This window comes from Cannabis sativa, chromosome 3, assembly GCF_029168945.1.
Source record: "Cannabis sativa cultivar Pink pepper isolate KNU-18-1 chromosome 3, ASM2916894v1, whole genome shotgun sequence".
Lineage (NCBI taxonomy): Eukaryota > Viridiplantae > Streptophyta > Magnoliopsida > Rosales > Cannabaceae > Cannabis > Cannabis sativa.
In genome coordinates, this window is record NC_083603.1 from 56,634,398 (window position 1) to 56,654,074 (window position 19,677).

At 33.9% G+C, this 19,677-nt stretch overlaps 1 protein-coding gene across 1 annotated transcript; it reads right to left on the bottom strand.

Annotated features, from left to right (window-relative positions):
• Positions 1-13,538: 13,538 nt before the first annotated feature.
• LOC115709826 (NAP1-related protein 2) lies at positions 13,539-17,110 on the bottom strand. The gene is made up of 10 exons (XM_030638060.2): positions 16,598-17,110; positions 15,904-16,026; positions 15,746-15,796; positions 15,411-15,482; positions 15,180-15,290; positions 15,025-15,086; positions 14,466-14,526; positions 14,308-14,364; positions 14,179-14,220; positions 13,539-13,978 (listed from the first exon to the last, which is right to left on the bottom strand). The coding sequence occupies exons 1-10, from the start codon at positions 16,730-16,732 to the stop codon at positions 13,889-13,891; spliced, it is 804 nt and encodes a 267-aa protein (XP_030493920.1). The 5' UTR covers positions 16,733-17,110; the 3' UTR covers positions 13,539-13,888.
• Between the last annotated feature and the right edge of the window lie 2,567 nt (positions 17,111-19,677).

A 19,677-nucleotide genomic window follows, 5' to 3' on the forward strand; every position in this document is an offset into this window, starting at 1 on the left:
CGTTCATATGTGGCTACAAGAGTGATTGATCTTTTGGGTAGGCCTTGTGAAATTTTAGAAAGAGGGTTCGGAACCCTAATGCCTAGCGGGGAATTGGTTATCTCTAATAGGCGCATTAGGTCTATGCCGATTAGGATCGAAGATAGGGAATTGAGTACTGATCTCATAGAATTGAAACTAACTGAGTTTGATATTATACTGCGAATGGATTTCTTGTCCAAGTATTCGGCCAGTATAGATTGTAGGCGTAAAATGGTGACTTTTTCAGCCGGAAGGTGAAGATCCATTTGTTTATGTTGGATCGGTTCAGGGGTCTCGGATCCCGGTTATTTCTGTGTTGAGAGCTAGGGATTTACTATGCAATGGTTGTGTAGGATTTCTAGCGGTAGTATTTGACTCCAGCAGACCTGAAACATTTGGGCCTGAGGTAGTTCGGGTAGTGAAAGATTTTCTTGATGTGTTTCCCGAGGAGTTGCCGGGATTGCCGCCACAGCGAGAGATTGATTTTGTTATTGATTTGGCACCTGGAGTCGAACCTGTTTCTAAAGCTCCATATAGGATGGCTCCAGCAGAACTCAAGGAGCTTAAGTTGCAACTTCAGGGGATGCTGGACATTGGGTTTATTCGACCCAATGTATCGCCCTGGGGAGCTCCGGTTCTCTTTGTGAAAAAGAAAGATGGTTCCCTCAGAATGTGTATTGATTATCGGGAACTTAACAAGCTGACGATTAAGAATAAGTACCCGTTGCCCAGAATCGACGATTTGTTCGATCAGCTTCAGGGAAAGACTGTGTTTTCAAAGATTGATTTACGGTCGGGTTATCACCAACTCAGAATTCGGGAGGAGGACATACCGAAGACTGCTTTTAGAACCAGATATGGGCACTATGAGTTTCTGGTAATGTCATTCGGATTGACTAATGCTCCTGCGGCCTTTATGGATCTTATGAATAGAGTATTCAAGGATTTCCTCGATAACTGCGTTATAGTGTTTATCGATGACATTCTTGTATACTCTCGGTCAGAAGAGGAGCACGAGCATCATCTTCGAATGGTGTTACAGCGACTTAGGGATCACAAGCTGTATGCAAAGTTCAAAAAGTGTGAATTCTGGTTGTCCGAGGTATCCTTTCTGGGTCATATTGTGGGGAAGAATGGAATTATGGTCGATCCAAACAAGGTGGAATCAGTGAAGAATTGGCCGAGGCCTAAGTCTGTGACGGAAATTCGAAGTTTTCTCGGGTTAGCAGGGTATTATCGACGTTTCGTCGAAGGATTTTCTAAACTTTCTATGCCCCTAACCGAATTGACTAAGAAAAATCAGAGATTTGTGTGGTCAGATAAGTGTGAGTCAAGCTTTTAGGAGTTAAAGCAGCGTTTGATAACAGCTCCGGTGTTAGCATTGCCATCAGATCAAGAGAAATTTGTTGTGTATTGTGATGCATCCAGACAGGGTCTGGGATGTGTTCTGATGCAAGCTGACAGAGTCACAGCCTATGCCTCTCGTCAACTGAAGGATTATGAGCAGCGTTACCCAACTCATGATTTAGAGCTCGCTGCTGTGGTTTTTGCTTTAAAGATATGGCGACATTATCTTTACGGTGAAAAGTGTGAAATTTATACTGATCATAAAAGTCTTAAGTACTTTTTCACCCAAAAAGATCTGAATATGAGGCAAAGAAGGTGGTTGGAGTTAGTTAAGGACTACGATTGTGAAATACTGTATCACCCCGGGAAAGCCAATGTCGTGGCCGATGCTCTAAGCAGAAAAGGTCCCGGTCAAGTGTGTACTACAGTTATGATAGCTCCTCAACTAGCCTCGGAAATGGTTAGTGCAGGAATTGAGTTCGTGGTCGGGAAATTACATAATTTAACACTCCAATCTGATCTGTTGGAGGGAATCAGAAAGGCACAACTGGAAGATCCTGAGCTAAATAAAGTTCGAGATGAAGTGGTGTCTGGTCGGCCTAGAGGCTTCTCAGTCTCGAGCAGTGGAATGTTGCTATATAAAGCTCGAGTTTGTGTTCCTAGTGTGGATGAGCTTAAGAAAGAAATACTGGATGAAGCTCACACCACGCCTTATTCGTTGCATCCGGGAACCACCAAGATGTATCAGGATTTGAAACCCTACTTCTGGTGGTATGGGATGAAAAGAGATGTGGTGGACTACGTGTCCAAGTGTTTAACCCCCGGCCAGATTAAGGTCGAACATCGCAGGCCTACAGGTTATTACAGCCTTTAGTCCTTCCAGAATGGAAGTGGGAGGACATCACAATGGACTTTGTAACTGGTTTGCCTAGAACTACAGGAATGTATGATTCTGTTTGGGTTATCGTGGACAGATTCACAAAGTCAGCTCACTTTCTACCAGTGAAAGTTACCTATTCAGTGGATCAATATGCTGAATTGTATGTGAAGGAGATAGTTCGTCTCCATGGAGCCCCTAAATCTATTGTATCAGACAGGGATCCAAAGTTCACATCAAAGTTTTGGGTGAGTCTTCAGAAGGCTATGGGTACCAAGTTAAAGTTTAGTACAGCCTTTCACCCTCAAACTGATGGCCAATCAGAAAGAACTATTCAGATTTTAGAAGATCTACTGCGAGCCTGTGTCATGGACTTTAAGGGTTCATGGAGTAAGTACTTGCCTTTAATTGAATTCTCCTACAACAACAGCTACCAAAGTACAATAGGGATGGCTCCCTATGAGATGTTATATGGTAGAAAATGTCGTTCTCCTATTCATTGGGACGAGACAGGAGAAAGGAAGTACCTGGGTCCAGAGTTAGTACAGAGGACCAATGAAGCTATTGATAAGATCAAGGCTCGGATGCTTGCTTCTCAAAGCAGGCAGAAAAGTTATGCTGATCCGAAGCGTAGAGATATTACATTTCAGGCAGGAGAGCATGTTTTCCTGCGGGTTTCACCAATGAAGGGTATTAGACGCTTCGGGAAGAAGGGTAAGTTAAGCCCTAGGTTCATTGGGCCATTTCAGATACTTGAGAAGGTCGGGCAGGTAGCGTATCGGCTAGCCTTACCACCAGCACTATCGGCTGTTCATGACATATTTCACATTTCTATGTTAAGGAAATACGTGTCAGACCCGACTCATGTCTTGAGTTATGAAGCCCTTGAACTTCAACCAGATTTATCCTATGAAGAGCAACCTGTTCAGATTTTGGATAGAAAAGAAAAAGTTCTTCGGAACAAGACTATTGCACTGGTTAAGGTACTCTGGAGGAATAGTAAGGTGGAAGAAGCCACCTGGGAGTTGGAGTCAGATATGAGAACTCAGCATCCAGAGCTATTCAGGTTAGATTTCGGGGACGAAATCCTATTAACGGGGGGATAATTGTAATGACCGCTCTAGTATATGGATTAGTAAAGGCAATTAGCACTAATTTTAATTATTTTATTATTAATTGTGAATTAATTTAGTTGTGGACCCCAATATTTAGAAATAAATATTAGAGTTATAATTTCTCAATTCCAGAGATTTTATTAAACTCTAGGGGTATTATTTAGCTTATAAGTGTAATATGTTATTTTTGTAATTTTTGTTCGGCGACAACGGAAAATGCGATGGATGGCTAGATTGATCACATGGGTAAGTTTAGAACCTTATTTCATAGTGGGAAATATTTTAGAGAAAATATTTTATCGGGATTGAGCGGGGTTATGGAATTGACCATTTTACCCCTAGCTTTAGAATTAACCAAGTTTTAACCTTAAGGGCTTTTTAGTCATTTCTTATTTGGTTAAATGGGGGTTAGGTGGCAGCCTTGGGTGATGACACCTATTTCATGTTAATATAATTGGGTGAAAAGGGATTTTATTTTGAAAAAGAAATTAAAAATTAGAGAAAATCAAGAAACCATTTCTCTTTTCTCTCTCTTGGGGTTCGGCTCTCTCAAACCAGAAGGAAAACCCAAATTCTTCTTCTTAATTTCTGTATTTCTATCCAAGGATTCAAGGGAAAATAACTAAGGTAACCCTAGCTCCTTTCTCTTTCAAGTTCTTGAAGTTGTATGTTGGTTTTAGAGGTGATTTTGGGTTATAGGGGCTGTTAGGGTTTAAGGTTTGCTTAGCTCGAATTTTAGGGTTTGTTTAGCTTGATTTTAGTTCTTGGTAGCTGGTTTAGAGATTGGTTGTTAGTTTTGAGTAATTCTAAGCTTTGAGTTCAAGCTTTAAGCTTTAATGGTAAGTTGACATTTATTGTGTTTTTCTGTGAAATACTGGCTGGGTTTTATTGTGTATGCTTTGTTTAGGAACTCTGGAAAGTTTGGTAACATTTGGTGGAAAATTGAGCAATGGAGGAGGTGTTTAGGAACAGGACGGAACATTGGAAGGAGTTATATCTGAAAGCATTTCCTCTAAAACAACTTTACTTTTCGGTTTGTTGTCTTTAATATAGTTTTCTTCAAGAAAAATAGCATATGTAGAAACAAACACTTTGTTATCCTTGTGACTATAAAACAGTCCACCCCTAGTCTCTTTAGAATTTTCGACAAACATGCAAACTTCAGTTCGTGATTCAAGTTTGCCTTCTTTCTTTCTCAAGACATGAGCAGGGCACCCCCAAATTCTGTAGTGGCATAAACTAGGTGTACGACCATTCGATAGTTCGACGGATGTCTTAGGGACTGCTTTAGATGGAACAACATTTAAAATGTCATTTGCCATCTGTATAGCATATCCCCAGAAGGACGTAGACAGAGTTGAATAACTTAGCATGGACCTAACCATTTCCAAAAGAGTGCGATTTCTTCTTTCTGCAACTCCATTTTGCTGTGGAGTGCCTGGGGAAGTGTATTGGGATTCAATTCCAAGTTCAATTAAATGATCTGTGAACTGCATATCCATAAATTCTCCACCCCTATCAGTTCGCAAGATCTTTAATGTTTTACCTAATTGGTTTTGAGCCAAAGCATGAAATTCTTGAAACTTTTCAAATGTTTCAGATTTCTTTTACATTAGGTAAAGAAAACTATATCTAGAGTAATTGTCAATGAAAGTGACAAAATACTCATAACCACCTCGGGCTTTGACATTCAGGGGTCCGCAAACATCTGAATGCACTAACCCTAGGGGTTGTTTGGCACGTTCTCCCTTTGCAGAGAAAGAACGTTTGGTCATTTTTCCTTCTAGGCAGGACTCACATACTGGCAATTCACCTAAGACGATATTTTTCAATGGACCGTCTTTGGTTAGCCTTTTGAGTCTATCAAAGCCTATATGACCTAAACATAAATGCCATAGATAAGTTTGATCATCATTATCAATCTCTTTTTTTTTTTTTGAGGTTTCTAGGTTTAGCTACATTGAAAAGTTCACTACTTAGTGAGATTTGTGTATTTAGTCTTAAAACATAAAGCCCTTGTTCCATGGAAGCAACACATATTTGAAATCCATTACGAGAAATTGAACAATAAGAACTCAAAAAATTCAATATATAAGATTGTGTTTGCAAACATGAGACACTAATCAAGTTTCTACTAAAGTTTGGAATAAATAAAATATTTTCTAAAATTAAAAATCTTTGTTGAAACTTGATGCGGGCTTTTCCTCTAGCTTTGACCGACACTAGCTCGCCATTACCAACTTTAAGCTTTAAATCTTCTGGAAGCAGATTTTCCCAAGTTTCAAGCAGCTGCAATGAAGAACATACATGGTTAGTAGACCCAGAATCAACAATCCAAGTGGATTTGTTGTTCTCTAAAACACATGATTCAAAGACAAAAGCATTACCTTCGTTTGAATTGTTTAGAAGTCGGGGACATCGTTCTTCTTGATGTCCCTTTTCAATACAATTCGAACATAGAAGATTGTGTCTGATAATTGTACTTGAAGAAGCAGCTTTGCTAGAGTTTTCATGATTAATCCTTTTCCTCTGATTAAGATTTGCAAACCCAGGAGGTCCCATTGCAATTAGATTCCGTTCATGGGCTCGTAATTCTGCTTCGAGCTTGTCCATATCGGAGGAGTTGAAATTGTTGATCATGTAAGAAACAACAAATTCATTATACTCCGGAGGAAGAATATTAAGAATGAATTATACCCATTGCTCTCTTGATAAATCAATTCCTAGTAGATTTGCCTTTTGGAACTTCAGATTCATCATCAACAGGTGCGAGTTTATGCAACTACGAGGATGCATTTTCACACTATAGAGTTCTTTTGCTAAGATATTAATAAGGAGTGGTTCGGGGTTAGGGTTATTCATATTGGCACTACAACACATCAATAAAACAGAAGTAAGGTTTTGGTTCATAAATTCATACACATGTTTAGAAAATAACAAATAATCACGTATGTTATAAAAATACTAAATCTAACACAGTTTATTTTCCAAGGTTTTTCAACAAACTGATATAGTGTCCTGTTTAGGCGAGAGTCAAAGCATCATCCATTGAATAGAGTTGTCAATTCATCTAAAATGATAATCATTCTAGCAACCTTTTATTCGATCAAGATTTGAATTCAGCGTTGTCCCGTTTAGGCGAGAGTCAAGGCAATTCTATCTTATGAGCTTCCACCATTGTTTCATATTTTGTAAGTCAAATATAGTCGCCACCATTAGGGTGATCCATACCATATAAAACACTTACAAAGCTACTTATCTTTCGAGATTAAACGGTGCTAACTTGCTAATGAACGTTCCTCCATTAGGGAGGATTACTCACTAAAACAAAAGCTATTTAAAACAAACAATGGAGATTGAATGTCTCTTGATTAAAGCTCATTATTTTAAAATATGTATTTTATTTAATTATTTATTCCGTATTATAATAATGAAAAAATTACAAATTAAAGTTGGTTTAAATAAAAAATCAACTTTAATTAAATTTTAATTATTATTTAAATTCAAAAATAATGGAACAAATTTGAAAATATCTTGTTTAAGTTGTTTAGAAGAATCTAAAAAATCAACTTGAATATCTTTCAAATTAGATTTAATTAAATATAAAATTAAGTTGTAACCACTTAATTTGAAAATATTCCATTTTAAGTTAATATTTTAAAAAATATCAACTTAAAAAAAATATCTAAAGAATCTTAATAACCAATTTAAATTCCTCAACTTAATTTTGAAATTTGAAATTCAAAAGATATTCAGATTTAAGTTGATTAGTTAGATATAACTAAATTTCAACTTAAATAGGAATATTTAATGAAAAATTTAAATTAAGCTTCAGAAAGAATCTAGTTGGTTATAATTCTATATTTAATTAAATACAAGAAAATACATATAGTTTAGCTTAGAATATAATTCATTAAACTATGCTTTTCTTAAATTAATTTCAAAATAAATGAAATTAATTATGTTGCTAATCAATTTTATTAGGTTAAACTAATTTAATTAATTTAGTATAGTTATCCAAATCAGGCAAATTGCACTACCGTGTTCCCAAAATGTACGTATCACCCTGACCCCAAAGTAGGCTTAACTAACAAATCAAAGAACACGAATAACACTCTTGAGATTGAGCCTAATCATATCAGGATTTAGATCATTTGATCTAGGATCAACTAGGCGATATTGACTTGAGTAGATATTACGTTAAGTTTAATAAATCTAAGTCAAAGTTCAATATCGGTCCCTTCCGATGCATACTCCATGCACCCAACCTGAGCTTTACTTTAACAAATGCTCTGGAAAGAACATAGCATTATACTAAATGCAAGTAAACTCTGTTGTTGATTATCATATCAGTAAAACCCTGTGTTTGATAAATCTAGGAATCTTTATTCACATAGTCATGTTTACTTTCCAATGTGTTGACAACACAATAAACATGATCAAGTATGTGAAAAGAGTTTCAGATGAATTTATAAATCAAATAGACAAGCAATTGATAAGATGAACCAAAACATACACAAATGAATGAAAAATACTTCTGTTTCTTTATTGATATTGAATAAATTGAATTACATTGAAATGGAATTTTATTTAGGGCATAAAACGCAACATTATGTTTTTTCCAAAACATTGGCAAAGTATTCTAGTTTCAGATGTATGGAGTATACATTGGACTGGGATCGATATTGATCTTGGTAAAGATATTATAATCTTACTGTTGTATCTTTCTAAGTCAATATCACTGGTTGATCTTAGATCAAAAGATCTTAATCTTGACATGGTTAGGTTCGATCTCAAGAGTGTTATTTGTGTTCCTTGATTTATTAGGTAAACCTACCTTTTGATCTGGGTAAACCGTACATTTTGGGATCATGATAGTACAATTGAGTGGGAGCGCTAAACATAGATATGGATTCTATAGCTTCTATCTGGACAAAGAAGTGAAACGATGATTTCCTTCGAGCTTGGCTTTATAGAGATAAATGGAAGAGCTCTCATTTCAGTGATTATATTAGTTTACTAAAATATCATTTATAGGAAGCTAAGTGTTTTAAGGATAAACTACATTGAGGGGTGTAACGGTAAATTGTTGGGTTTTATGCCCTAAATAAGATAAAGAACTCTAGTTCAGTCCATTCGAATGACTTGAACCAAGAATTCTTAATCCTCATAAAATTTGATGGTATCTTAATTTTGATTACTTTATCTCTGGCATGTATTTTTCACTTCAAATACTAGTCTGCTATGTTGATGACTTAGTCTTGACTTAAAGTTTCAGACTAATACAAAAGTCACAACTAGGTAACTCTCCAAACAATCAGAGGTTAAAAGTATTATTTAACCAGACATCTACTATTGAGTGGGAGCTATCTGAGATGTAATCAAATAGGGAACATTAGAAGATATTCAAGAAGGATTTATGAAAGTGATCTATATGTTAGATATTAAGGAACTGTGTATCAGTTTTCCTTGTATCTCACCATCTAATTTCGATTTATATGAGATGGTGCTTACTTTGGGGGTGGAGGAATTATTGTATAATAATTCAAGCTCTACCAGAGAAGAACTATAACTTGGTCTATTCGAAAATACCAGAAAGTTATATCACTGAAGAAAAGTCTACACTGTATTATCTCAATTACATATTTAAAAATATGAGAGATATGTCTTCTGTTAATTCAGATGTACTTTTAAAACAGTAAAGATTTCAGTATCTCTTGATAAGTAAAGCATATAGTAAAGGATGTTTCATAAGTGTATTTATGAACTAGTTTCCAGAAGTTTGGGTGGATTCAAATATACTACACTTGATCTGAAGATCAAGATATCAGATTGACCTATTTGCACAGTTTGTTTTATATTAGTGCAAGTGGGAGTTTGTTGGGTTTTATGCCCTAAATAAAACTCTTTACAATCTGATTAGTTATCAATATAAGAAATTTGAAGTGATTGATGTTTGCATGAATTTTACATGCTAATGGTTTAATATGTTTAATATGTTTATTACATTCGTACACACAAAATCAGTTAAATCCAGATCATATGTTTATTCACAATTACAGTATCGTCAACACAGTGGAATGTGATTATGATCATATGAATGAAAAGTTTTGGTCCCTGTTTCATCAGTGTTATTGGATTTACACTAATTTGATAATCAGTGATGATGTGTACTTACACTTGGAGTAAGCGTTATGTTCTTTCCAGGACATTAGTAAAGTATACTAGTTTCGAATGTATGGAGTATACATTGGACTGGACCGATATTGCAACTAAGTTAAGATATTACAAACTTACCGTTATACATATCTTTCCAAGTCAATATCAGTAGTTTATCTTAAGATTAAAAGAATCTAAATCCTGATATGCTTAGGCTCAACTCAGGAGTGCTATTCATGTTCTTAGATTTATTAGTTAAGCCTACTTTCGGGTCAGGGTGATACGTATATTTTGGGAACATGATAGTATGATTGAGTGGGAGTGCTGAACATAAATATGGAATCTATAGCTTCTAATGGTGTATAGAAGTCAAGTGATGATTCCCTTCGAGCTTAGCAAATAGAAGTAAATGGATGAGCTCTTGTTTAACTAACTAATTATTAGATCACTAAACACCATTTACAGGTAGCTAAGTGTTTTAAGGGGCAAAATACATTGAGGGGTGAGAACGGTACAGAAATCCCATCTCGATCTAAATCATCTATATAGAGGATCTTTAAATCACAATAAAATTATAACAATGGTTAAATGAGATAGTATATTGGTATCGTGAAACATACAATATGCTCTATATAAGTCTGAGAGTGCAATTCTAAGTTCTAAGAGTGGATTCAACGAAGAATTAATAAGTAGGAATTTACTTGGTAAATTTGGTTCACTTATTGGAAGCTCAGCATATAGATCCATGGTCCCCATTCTAGTTGAGAACATTCTGCTTGTAAGACTCATTAATTGATTCGTGATTGATCAATTATAATTCTAAAGTTAGACTGTGTATGTCTAATTTTATGAATTTTCACTAAGCTTGGGTGAAATTGTAAGGAAAAGAGTTTTCTAGGTTTATTTATTTATTAATAGACTTTATATGTCTAATTAATAATTAAATTAAATGACAATATTATTTAATAATCTATTTTAGTTATTAAATAATTAGTTTTGGCATTTAAAAGGTTAGAATTGGAAAATTGGCATTTTTGAGAAAATAGAGATAAAATTTGATAAAATTGCAAAATTAAGTGAGGCCCATTAACACCATATGGCCGGCCCCTTAAAAGGCTTTTTCAAATTATTATTTTCATTATTTTAATGCCAAATAATTCTAAACCTAGACCTAGTAGTTGCCTATAAATAGAAAGTGATGGCTCAGTCAAATCAACAAGTTTTCAGATCATCTTTCTGACAGAAATTTCTCTCTTCAGAAAAACTGAGCCTTCCCTCACTTTCTACCTTGGCCGAAATATCTCTCTCTCTTTTCCCTTCATCTTTTTCGTGACCCTAGTGAAAGAGTAAGTGCCCACACACAGCAAGCAGTAACTCAATCATAGATTGGAAGACTGTGAAGGATCAAAGCTTGAAGAAGAAGGAGATTCGGGCTCAGATCTTGATTATACTCTGCTACAGAAAGGAATCAAGGGTTAGAGATCTGAGTGGAAGGAGACATTAATTCCGCTGCATCAATGTAAGGTTTTCTTAACTTTATATGTGTTTATTTTATCGTTTTAGAAAGTTCATATTTAGGATGTTTAAACAACATACTTGTGAGTAGATCTAAGATCCTGGTAAAATAATTTCCAACATAAATTTCTCCCACTCAATGTAAATCATATGTAAAGGATCTTTGATTAATGGATTAGAACAATGGTTAAATGTATATAGCGTATCTATATCGTGGAACATATAGAGCGTTTTATATAACTGAGAGTGCAACTCCAAGTTCTATGGTGGATTCAATGAGGAATTAATAAGATAGAGAATTCACTTGGTAAATTCTAGATTTGCTTATTGGAAGCTCGGTTGTATAGGCTCATGGTCCCCACACTAATTGAGACAATACTGCTTGTAAGACTCAGTTAATGGATTTTAATTAATCAATTATAATTCTAAAATTAGACTATGTCTTATTTATGAATTTTCACTAAGCTAGGGCATAATTGTGAAGAAAAGAGATTCTAGGGTTTATTTGTTAATTAAGAGATTTTATTAAGTCTAATTAATAAATATAATAAATGGAAATTTTAGTTGATAATTAATTTTAATTATTAAATAAATAGTTGTGGCATTTAAGTGGTTGAATTGAAAAATATGGCATTTTTGAGAAAATAAGATAAATAGTTAAAAAATAGCAAAATTGTAAAGTGGTAGGGCCCACATCCATGGTCGGCCACTTGTGATGTATTTTATCATTTATTTATTAATTTTTTAATGCCAAATAAATTAAACCTAAATCTAATTAGATTCCTATAAATAGATAGTGATAGGCTCAAATTGAGAGATGATGCATTCAAGCCTTCAGTCAAATTTTGAGCCTTCTCTTCTCTCTATTTTCGAATCTTTCTCTCTCTCTCTTCCTCTCTTCAATTTTCAAACCCTATAGTGATAGAGTACGTGCCCTCACATATTAAGTTGGTACTCAATCATAATGTGTAAGACTGTGAAGAATCCAATTCAAGTGAAGGAGAATCGGGCTCAGATCTTGGGGATACTCTGCTACAGAAAGGATACAAGGGTTAGAGATCTGAGCGGAAGGAGTCATTTAATTCTACTACAATTAATGTAAGGTTTCTCAAACTTTATATGTGTTTAAATTACATTGTTTTAGAAATTCATAATTAGGATGTTAAACAACATACATGGTATTAAATCTAGATCCTGGTAAAATTATAATCCAACAACGGAGCCATATTATTCCGTTGCCACCAATATAATTGTAAGATTTTTATAACTTTATGTGTTTAATTCATTATTTTAAGAAATTCATGTTTAAGGTGTTAGATTATAGAATTATAATCAACATACTTGTTAGTAAATCTAAATCCTAGTAAAACAACTTCCAACACATACTCATACTATTAAAAAAACTAAAAATTTAGTAAAATAATAACTCATACTATTACAAGTTAATTATTACTAAGGGGTTTGTTTCCTAATTTTTCCAATAAAACTAAGTAACTATTAACTAGTCTTACAAATTAGGGATGGGCATCCAATTCAATCCAACATTTTTCTTTTCGTCTGATACAATCCAATCAGTAATTAGAGTTAGAAAATCATCATCCGATCCGATCCAATTAAACCGCAAAATCCAAGCCAATCCAATTAGTAATTGGATCAGATTAATTTTTTAATTGAATATCGAATTGAACCTCTAATTTTTAGTACTAAGTTAAAATTATAAAGAAAAATACGTAAAAATTAAATATTACCCTTTAATTAAATTTAATACTCTATAAAAATATTATTGTTATAGTGCAATGCATCTAAAAGTTTAAAATAACTAAAACAACAACGTAACTAATTATAATGAAATAGAACAAAACATCATAAAAATAAATATAGTAATTTGCAGCATAAATACTTAAGTTTAACTCTCAGTTGCAAATAAAATACCTAAGTTTAATTTTTGACGGCAATATTACCAAAATTATATTTTTAAAACTTTGTAAGTTTGGCGACAATATTACCTAAATTATATTTTTAAAACTTTGTAGGTACCTTACTGCTAAATATTAAGTCATTATATTCACATGTCATTTTCTTATTAGTATATTTAAACTAATTTATTTAAATAATAAAAATTTAATGACTTGGACTAATAAGGAATTGCCACATGACAATTTATTTAACCAAATACCTACAGAAATTTCAAAATTATAACTTAAGTATTATTACCGTAAAAAAAACTTAAGTAATATTAATTTTGATTCTTCGCCACTGACGGAGGTATGGAGTACCAACTGCCAACTGACTTAGCATTAGTGACCAATATATCGTTGTATACTTGTATGTAATGTTATCAGTATTCTTTATAAACCTAATCCGGTTAAACAATCATCAAAAAAACAAAAATAAACCTAGTCAGATAATCAGCTACAAATTATAAGATCCTTTATATCACAAACAGTACAACACACCCCTAACTTCATCATCTGAAATGAGATAACAATATAATAATGATAATATCAAAGGAAGGCAAGTTACCGTTATATAATATATGGAGGAAGATACCACAAAAATAACCTCATTGTTATTTAAATATAAATTGGCCAAAAAATAAAAACCAAACAGTGGGGTAAGAGGCGATGAAAGGTCAAAATGTAAGAAAAAAAGAAAGAACTTCAGAAAACCACCAACAGCGAGAGCAATGAGTTTGACTACACGATTGAGATTGCTAATAGGAAATAGTTAATATGGCCACCCTCCTCTATAACCTGAAGGCAATTTGACAATTTATAGCAACCACTTCCACTACATACCACTTTACATAAAGCTGAGCAACAAAAGAGAGACCGCCAGCATCAAAATGAAAACATCACTTGCCGTCACCTTCATCTTCATCGTCATCATCTTCTAGTTGGTCATCATCTTCGTCATCATCCTCAGATTCGTTGTCATCCTTTCCCTGCCAACAGTATAAATTTTCAGAAAGAAAATGGAGATTAACAACACCTATAAGTTGCAAACAGGATGGAGATTATATTCATTTAGAAAATGTGTCCAGTGTGAAAATGGCATCTGGTTTACAGTTGGACAGAATCCCATTTACACAATTAGGAGTACAAGACTAGTTACACTACAAACAAAAAAGTCAATTTTATTTACCTCTCCATCAGCTTCTTCATCAAAATCTTCCTCATCAGGGTCCTGAGACAGAAAGGCAATCAATTAATGTTAGAAAATTTGGAAGGTAACATAGGCTGGGCACTAAAAAAGGGTTTAAATGGTAGCTACATTGTTGAAATATGTAAGGGGGTTCGGCCACAAATCCTCTTTAATTATATCGGCAATCTGCAAAGCAGCAAAATTGAGCTAAAGATTAGCACAGGGTTCAAGAACATAATTTGAAATACTACATTAGCATGAACATTGTTACTGCAAATAGAACTAACCTCATCATGGATTTCCTCTACGTCATCTTTCTGTTGAGTATCAGTGAACCAACTAAAGAAGCTGAATCAAAAAGGCAAAACAGGAAATCATAAGCTTTTAAATCATATGAAATTAGTCTGGTACATGATGCATTTAATCAGACGTAACCAAAAATTGTCATAATTATTTAAAAATAGAATAGATACTAGAGCTTATTATTGTAATCGATAGACAAGCAAAATAGAAAATTTTAAGTAGGCATTTTTCTTAAATTACTCCTACTTGCTTTCAGCGTAATTCTTAAAACTTAAAAATGAATGCTTAACCTAATGGACCATGCTGATCAACAACATGCAGAAGCTGACTATGAGGCAACCATGTATTATTTGAAATGATTACAGTAATGTCATTTAAAACTGTCAGTGAAGAGGAAACATTCAAGTGAAAACAAACTTATCACAATTGTAAGAAAAGCTTAATTTACAGTATCGACGAATAATTCAATTACTAGTGAAGGTGTGCGTAGCTTGCGGAAAAAGAATTACTGTGTAAACTCATGTTTATCACAAATAAACTAACCTTTCTTCAGTTGGAGGCCTCTTGTTTCCTTTCTTCTCATGGTTAACTCCATTAGGTATTCCCTTAAGATATTGGTATTCAATTAGTTAGTTACAATACCAACAAATAAAATGAAAGTTTTAATGACATTAAGTCACTGATAGAAAGGACCATACCATTCCCTCTTTCCACTTTATTGATGTAGCAGTAATTTTTGTTCCTTCATCTTGGAATGTAAAAGTCTTGGTAATCTTTGTATCCTCAAAATAAGGATTGGGGCTGAAGTTCTGTAAAATAATGGAGACAACACCATGGTCACTTAGTATAAAACAGAGTTCAGTAACATCATAAAATATTGTGACCCAAAATGGATTCTAAGCTAAGCAGAGAAGATAAGGTAAACTCACAAATGAGATTGAGTAACCCGATTTCACATCTTTGAAGTCCTCAACCTCTAGTGAAGTTAAATGTTTGAAAATCTGGAGAAGAAACCACGAGCACATATATATTAGTGTATAAGACCATAATAAAAAAATTATTTGAAATGCTTTACAGAGCCTTTCTAGCGAATTCATTACTTTGTCTTATCTTGTAAATGATAAACTGTATTAATTCTTATAATTGATAAGCTGTATTAAAGCCATAGGAATTGACAATATACATTAAACAATATTCAAATAAACTAAGCAACAGCAGTAATAACAGAGTTCTGGGCCGCAGCACAAATAAATAAAACCCCAACCTTTTGATCTTCCTCACTCAAAAGCTCGCTAAGAGCAGGGTGACTCAGAAACTGAAAAGTAGAAGAAAAAAATAATTAGTTTAAAAAATTCATTAACTAGATTATAGAAGACATATAATCTCTTTCCAAATGTTAGAGGAGAAACCCATATCACTTACAGCAGTTAACCAAAAATCAGGAATAGATTTTATAATATCATTCCGCTTATCATAGACTGGCTTGCGTATCTCATTGTACTTCTGCTCCACCTCCAAGACCTTATCACTGGCCTCCTCATTGATCTAGGATATTCAGATAAACAATGAAAACTTTAATACATTTCTCCAAGCAGCTTATTACTGCAGTTCTATGTGCTAGTAGCAATAACTGATTATACTTACAACTTTCAAATGCAATGTGGAACAAAATAAGCAGGGCACTTAACCCAAAAAAATAAATATTACAAAAATAACAGCCACAAACCCAAACTTTCCTTGTCTATCTAAAATATGAGGATAGAGAAAACAATAGCTTAAACTATATATGTGTGTGTGTGTGTGCATAAATACATAGGACAAAACACAATCCTGACCCAGAACATCATATTTCTAATTGAATTCCCGCATGTCTAAGGAGAGTTATGTTAATGATCCAAACCCAATAATTCTAATCAGCAAAAGAAGCGAGTCAATGATAATATACACATATACAGAGATATAACATATGTATACGGCTCAATTTAGCTTAATTTTCCAAATAATCACCGAAAACAGAGTAAAATAATAATAATGAAAAAAAGACTATCTCTTCAATTTTCGGGTTGTGAATTAAAACTTTTAGAATGTATCGGTTCAAGGGCAGAGGACATTTTACCTTTTCAAGCTCATCTTGCATCTCCTGCAACTTCTCGATTGAAAGGACGAGCTTCTCATCGATGACATCGGAATTTTGGTCGTCGCTTTTCTCAGCGAGTTTCGGCTTTTTGCCTTTGTCTTCTACAATCTTCATCTCTGGCAAAAACCCTAGTTCACCTTCTGAAGCTCGGCTAAAACCCTAGCGCTTGGGATTTTTCTCTCTCTCTCTTCGCACTTGGTGTGGGGGAAGTGAGAGAAAGTGTGAGTCAGTGAAAGATAGAACAAAAGAGTTAGGGTTTTGGAAGGTTAAGATCTGCTGTAATCCAGTACAAGTTAACTGCTTTTATTCTACCAATCAAAATAGGACCATTAGTTGGAGTTTGGCAGTGTAAATGGAGATCTTATCCGATTATGACCGGATCTGATCCGATCCAAATCTATTGATGATTCGACCCGTTCTGTTCCACTAGGTTATTTTTTCAGGTCGGATTTGACATGCTCCGAATGTTTAAATTTGTTCCTTTTTTTTGCTACAGATTTAAATTTGGGGAATTATCCTATATACTATTTTTTTAACTTTTTTTTTAAATTTACGGCTTGAGTTTCTAAAGTGGTTGCAGCGCTACTTGCAGTAGGGGTTTCTATACGATTTTTTGTTGCATTTTTTGTTCCACTGGGTTATTTTTTCGGGTCGGATTTGACATGCTCCGAATGTTCAAATCTGCTTTTTTTTTTTCCAGAGATTTAAATTTGGGGAATTATCCTATATACTTTTAACTTTTTTTTTTTTTTTTCAAATTTACGGTTTGGGTTTTTAAAGTGGTTGCAGCGCTAGTTGCAATAGGGGTTTCTATACGATTTTTTGTTGCAATTTAAGTTGCAGCGCTAGTTGCAATAGGGGTTTCTATGTAGAATTTCGTAAAAATATAAAAAAAAAAATTATTTTGAAGTGTAATAATGAAAAAGTGTATTAAAACTTATGTATGCCTATGTTTAATTTCTAAACCCAATAAAATAAAGGAATAATTACATAAGACACTATTTTTTTGTAAAACAATTACATTTTTTACGTTCAAATAATGTTTTTTTACATTATTATGGTTTTCCATAAAATAACACGAAAACAACATAAAATCAACAAAAAAATACATAAAAGTAACATAAAAATAACATAAAAATAATAACAAAAAATAACATACAAATAACAAAAAATCAACAATAAATTAATAAGATTACAACATAAAAAAACCGTATTTTCTGTAAATAAAATAAAAAAATCGTAAAAATATTTAAAATTCCGTGAAACCGTATTTTTGTAATTTTTTTGTTGTTTTTATGTTTTTGTGAAATAATCCCGAAAAATAAATAATTTACAAAATTGTTCTACTAGTTTTAATTATCAAACTAATCTTTTTTGATATATATTTGAACTTTGAAGCCTAATTTAGAAGAGATGAAAAAAATTTCAACATGTTTACTCTAGTCTAAAGTTTTAATCAATTTAAAAATAAGAGAACCTGTTGGAAGAATTTTTTTTTTTTTTTTTAAATTTGTCCGATTTTATTTAAAAATATCAAAAATTTATATAAAGAAATATAAAACTTTTCAAATATAATGTTAACATTTTTCAAAATCTATCCCCAATAAATAATAGTGTAGCATGTTAATTACTTGAAATTAATCTTTTATATTTGATGTTAGGTTGTTGGATATTATTTACTTACATTGCTCTTAACAAAAAAAAAAAAAAAAAAAAACATGAGGCGCGACGGATCTAATCCGATCCAAATAATTTTTTACTCTAATCCGAACTAATTGTTAGAGATATTATTACAATAAAAAGAAAATTAAGACATTACAACTCTATTGCAACATAATAAAAGAACAAACAAAAAAATTAAACAAATGTTACAATACATAATATACAATATATATATACTATATATATTATATATAAGAAAGGTAGAATAAGATATATATATATATATATAAGTGTAGAATAGTGGGGAGTATTACACCTTTGTCCAAAAGCTTATTTCCCCCTATCTCTAAGCACTAAGAGAACTCTCAAGGAAATAGCTTTGGGAATTATCAAGCCTTTTAGGGTTTTCTAGCAAAGTGCTTTCTTGATAGAAAACTTGATCTCTCTCAAATGAGCACCAAAACCTCCTTTTATAATGTTTAGGTGATCACACATAGAATTCAAAATATACAACACTGTCCGAGAAGATGCTTGAAGCTCTGAAGAAAAGAGTTGGGGCAAGCTCAAGCTCGTCTCCTCCAGCCAAGAAGTCTAGAGGCGGTGAGTCAACACTGTCCAGAGAGAAGGCACCAGTCGAAGCAGTTATCGATCTATCCGAGGAGCTAACCGTGGTAGACCTTTTTGCTCCAAAAACTGCTAAGTCCAAGGTCTCTTGAGGAGGAAGCTCAAATAGGCCCGAGCAGTCGAACAACGGATCTGAGCAGATCCGGGCTCCTACCCCACCTCCATCACTGCATCCGGAGACCAAAAGAGGCAAGGAGATGCTCACCCACTATATGAATCGGTCGGCCCCTAAAGTGAATGAGCAGTAGGCTGGAGCTGACAATGAGCCTTCTCTGGAGCTCTTGATGGGATGAGTCCTGAAGGAGTATACGAAGGTGAGTCTTTCTTGACAGTTTCCTTTAATCCTTCCTTACTTGGCTCAGATTCTAATGTTTTTTCTCTGTGAAGACTGGTTTGAGGATGGCTTACACTTATTCTCGAGCTAAGTCTGCTGCCTCCAAGAATGCTGCCATGTCCAACACCATGAGGACGGAAGTGGACTTATCCAGGAAGGACGCTAATGAAGCTAGGGTTCAACTCGGAGCCGTCCGAATGGAACTAGGTGAAGTCAACAAAAAGCTTCTTACTGACGAGAAGAAAGTGTCCAAGCTGGCCAAAGATCTAGAGGCTTCTGATCATGTCTCTCTTGTTGGGCGGCTTCTGAGAGGGTGGCAGGAAAAATTCTGCAACATACGTATCCTCGTACTCCCTCCATATCCATTTGCATCTCGAAATACTTGAGGTGGGAAAGAGGATCTTCTTTTCCAGTGTACATCTTCCAGGTTGGCATTTTA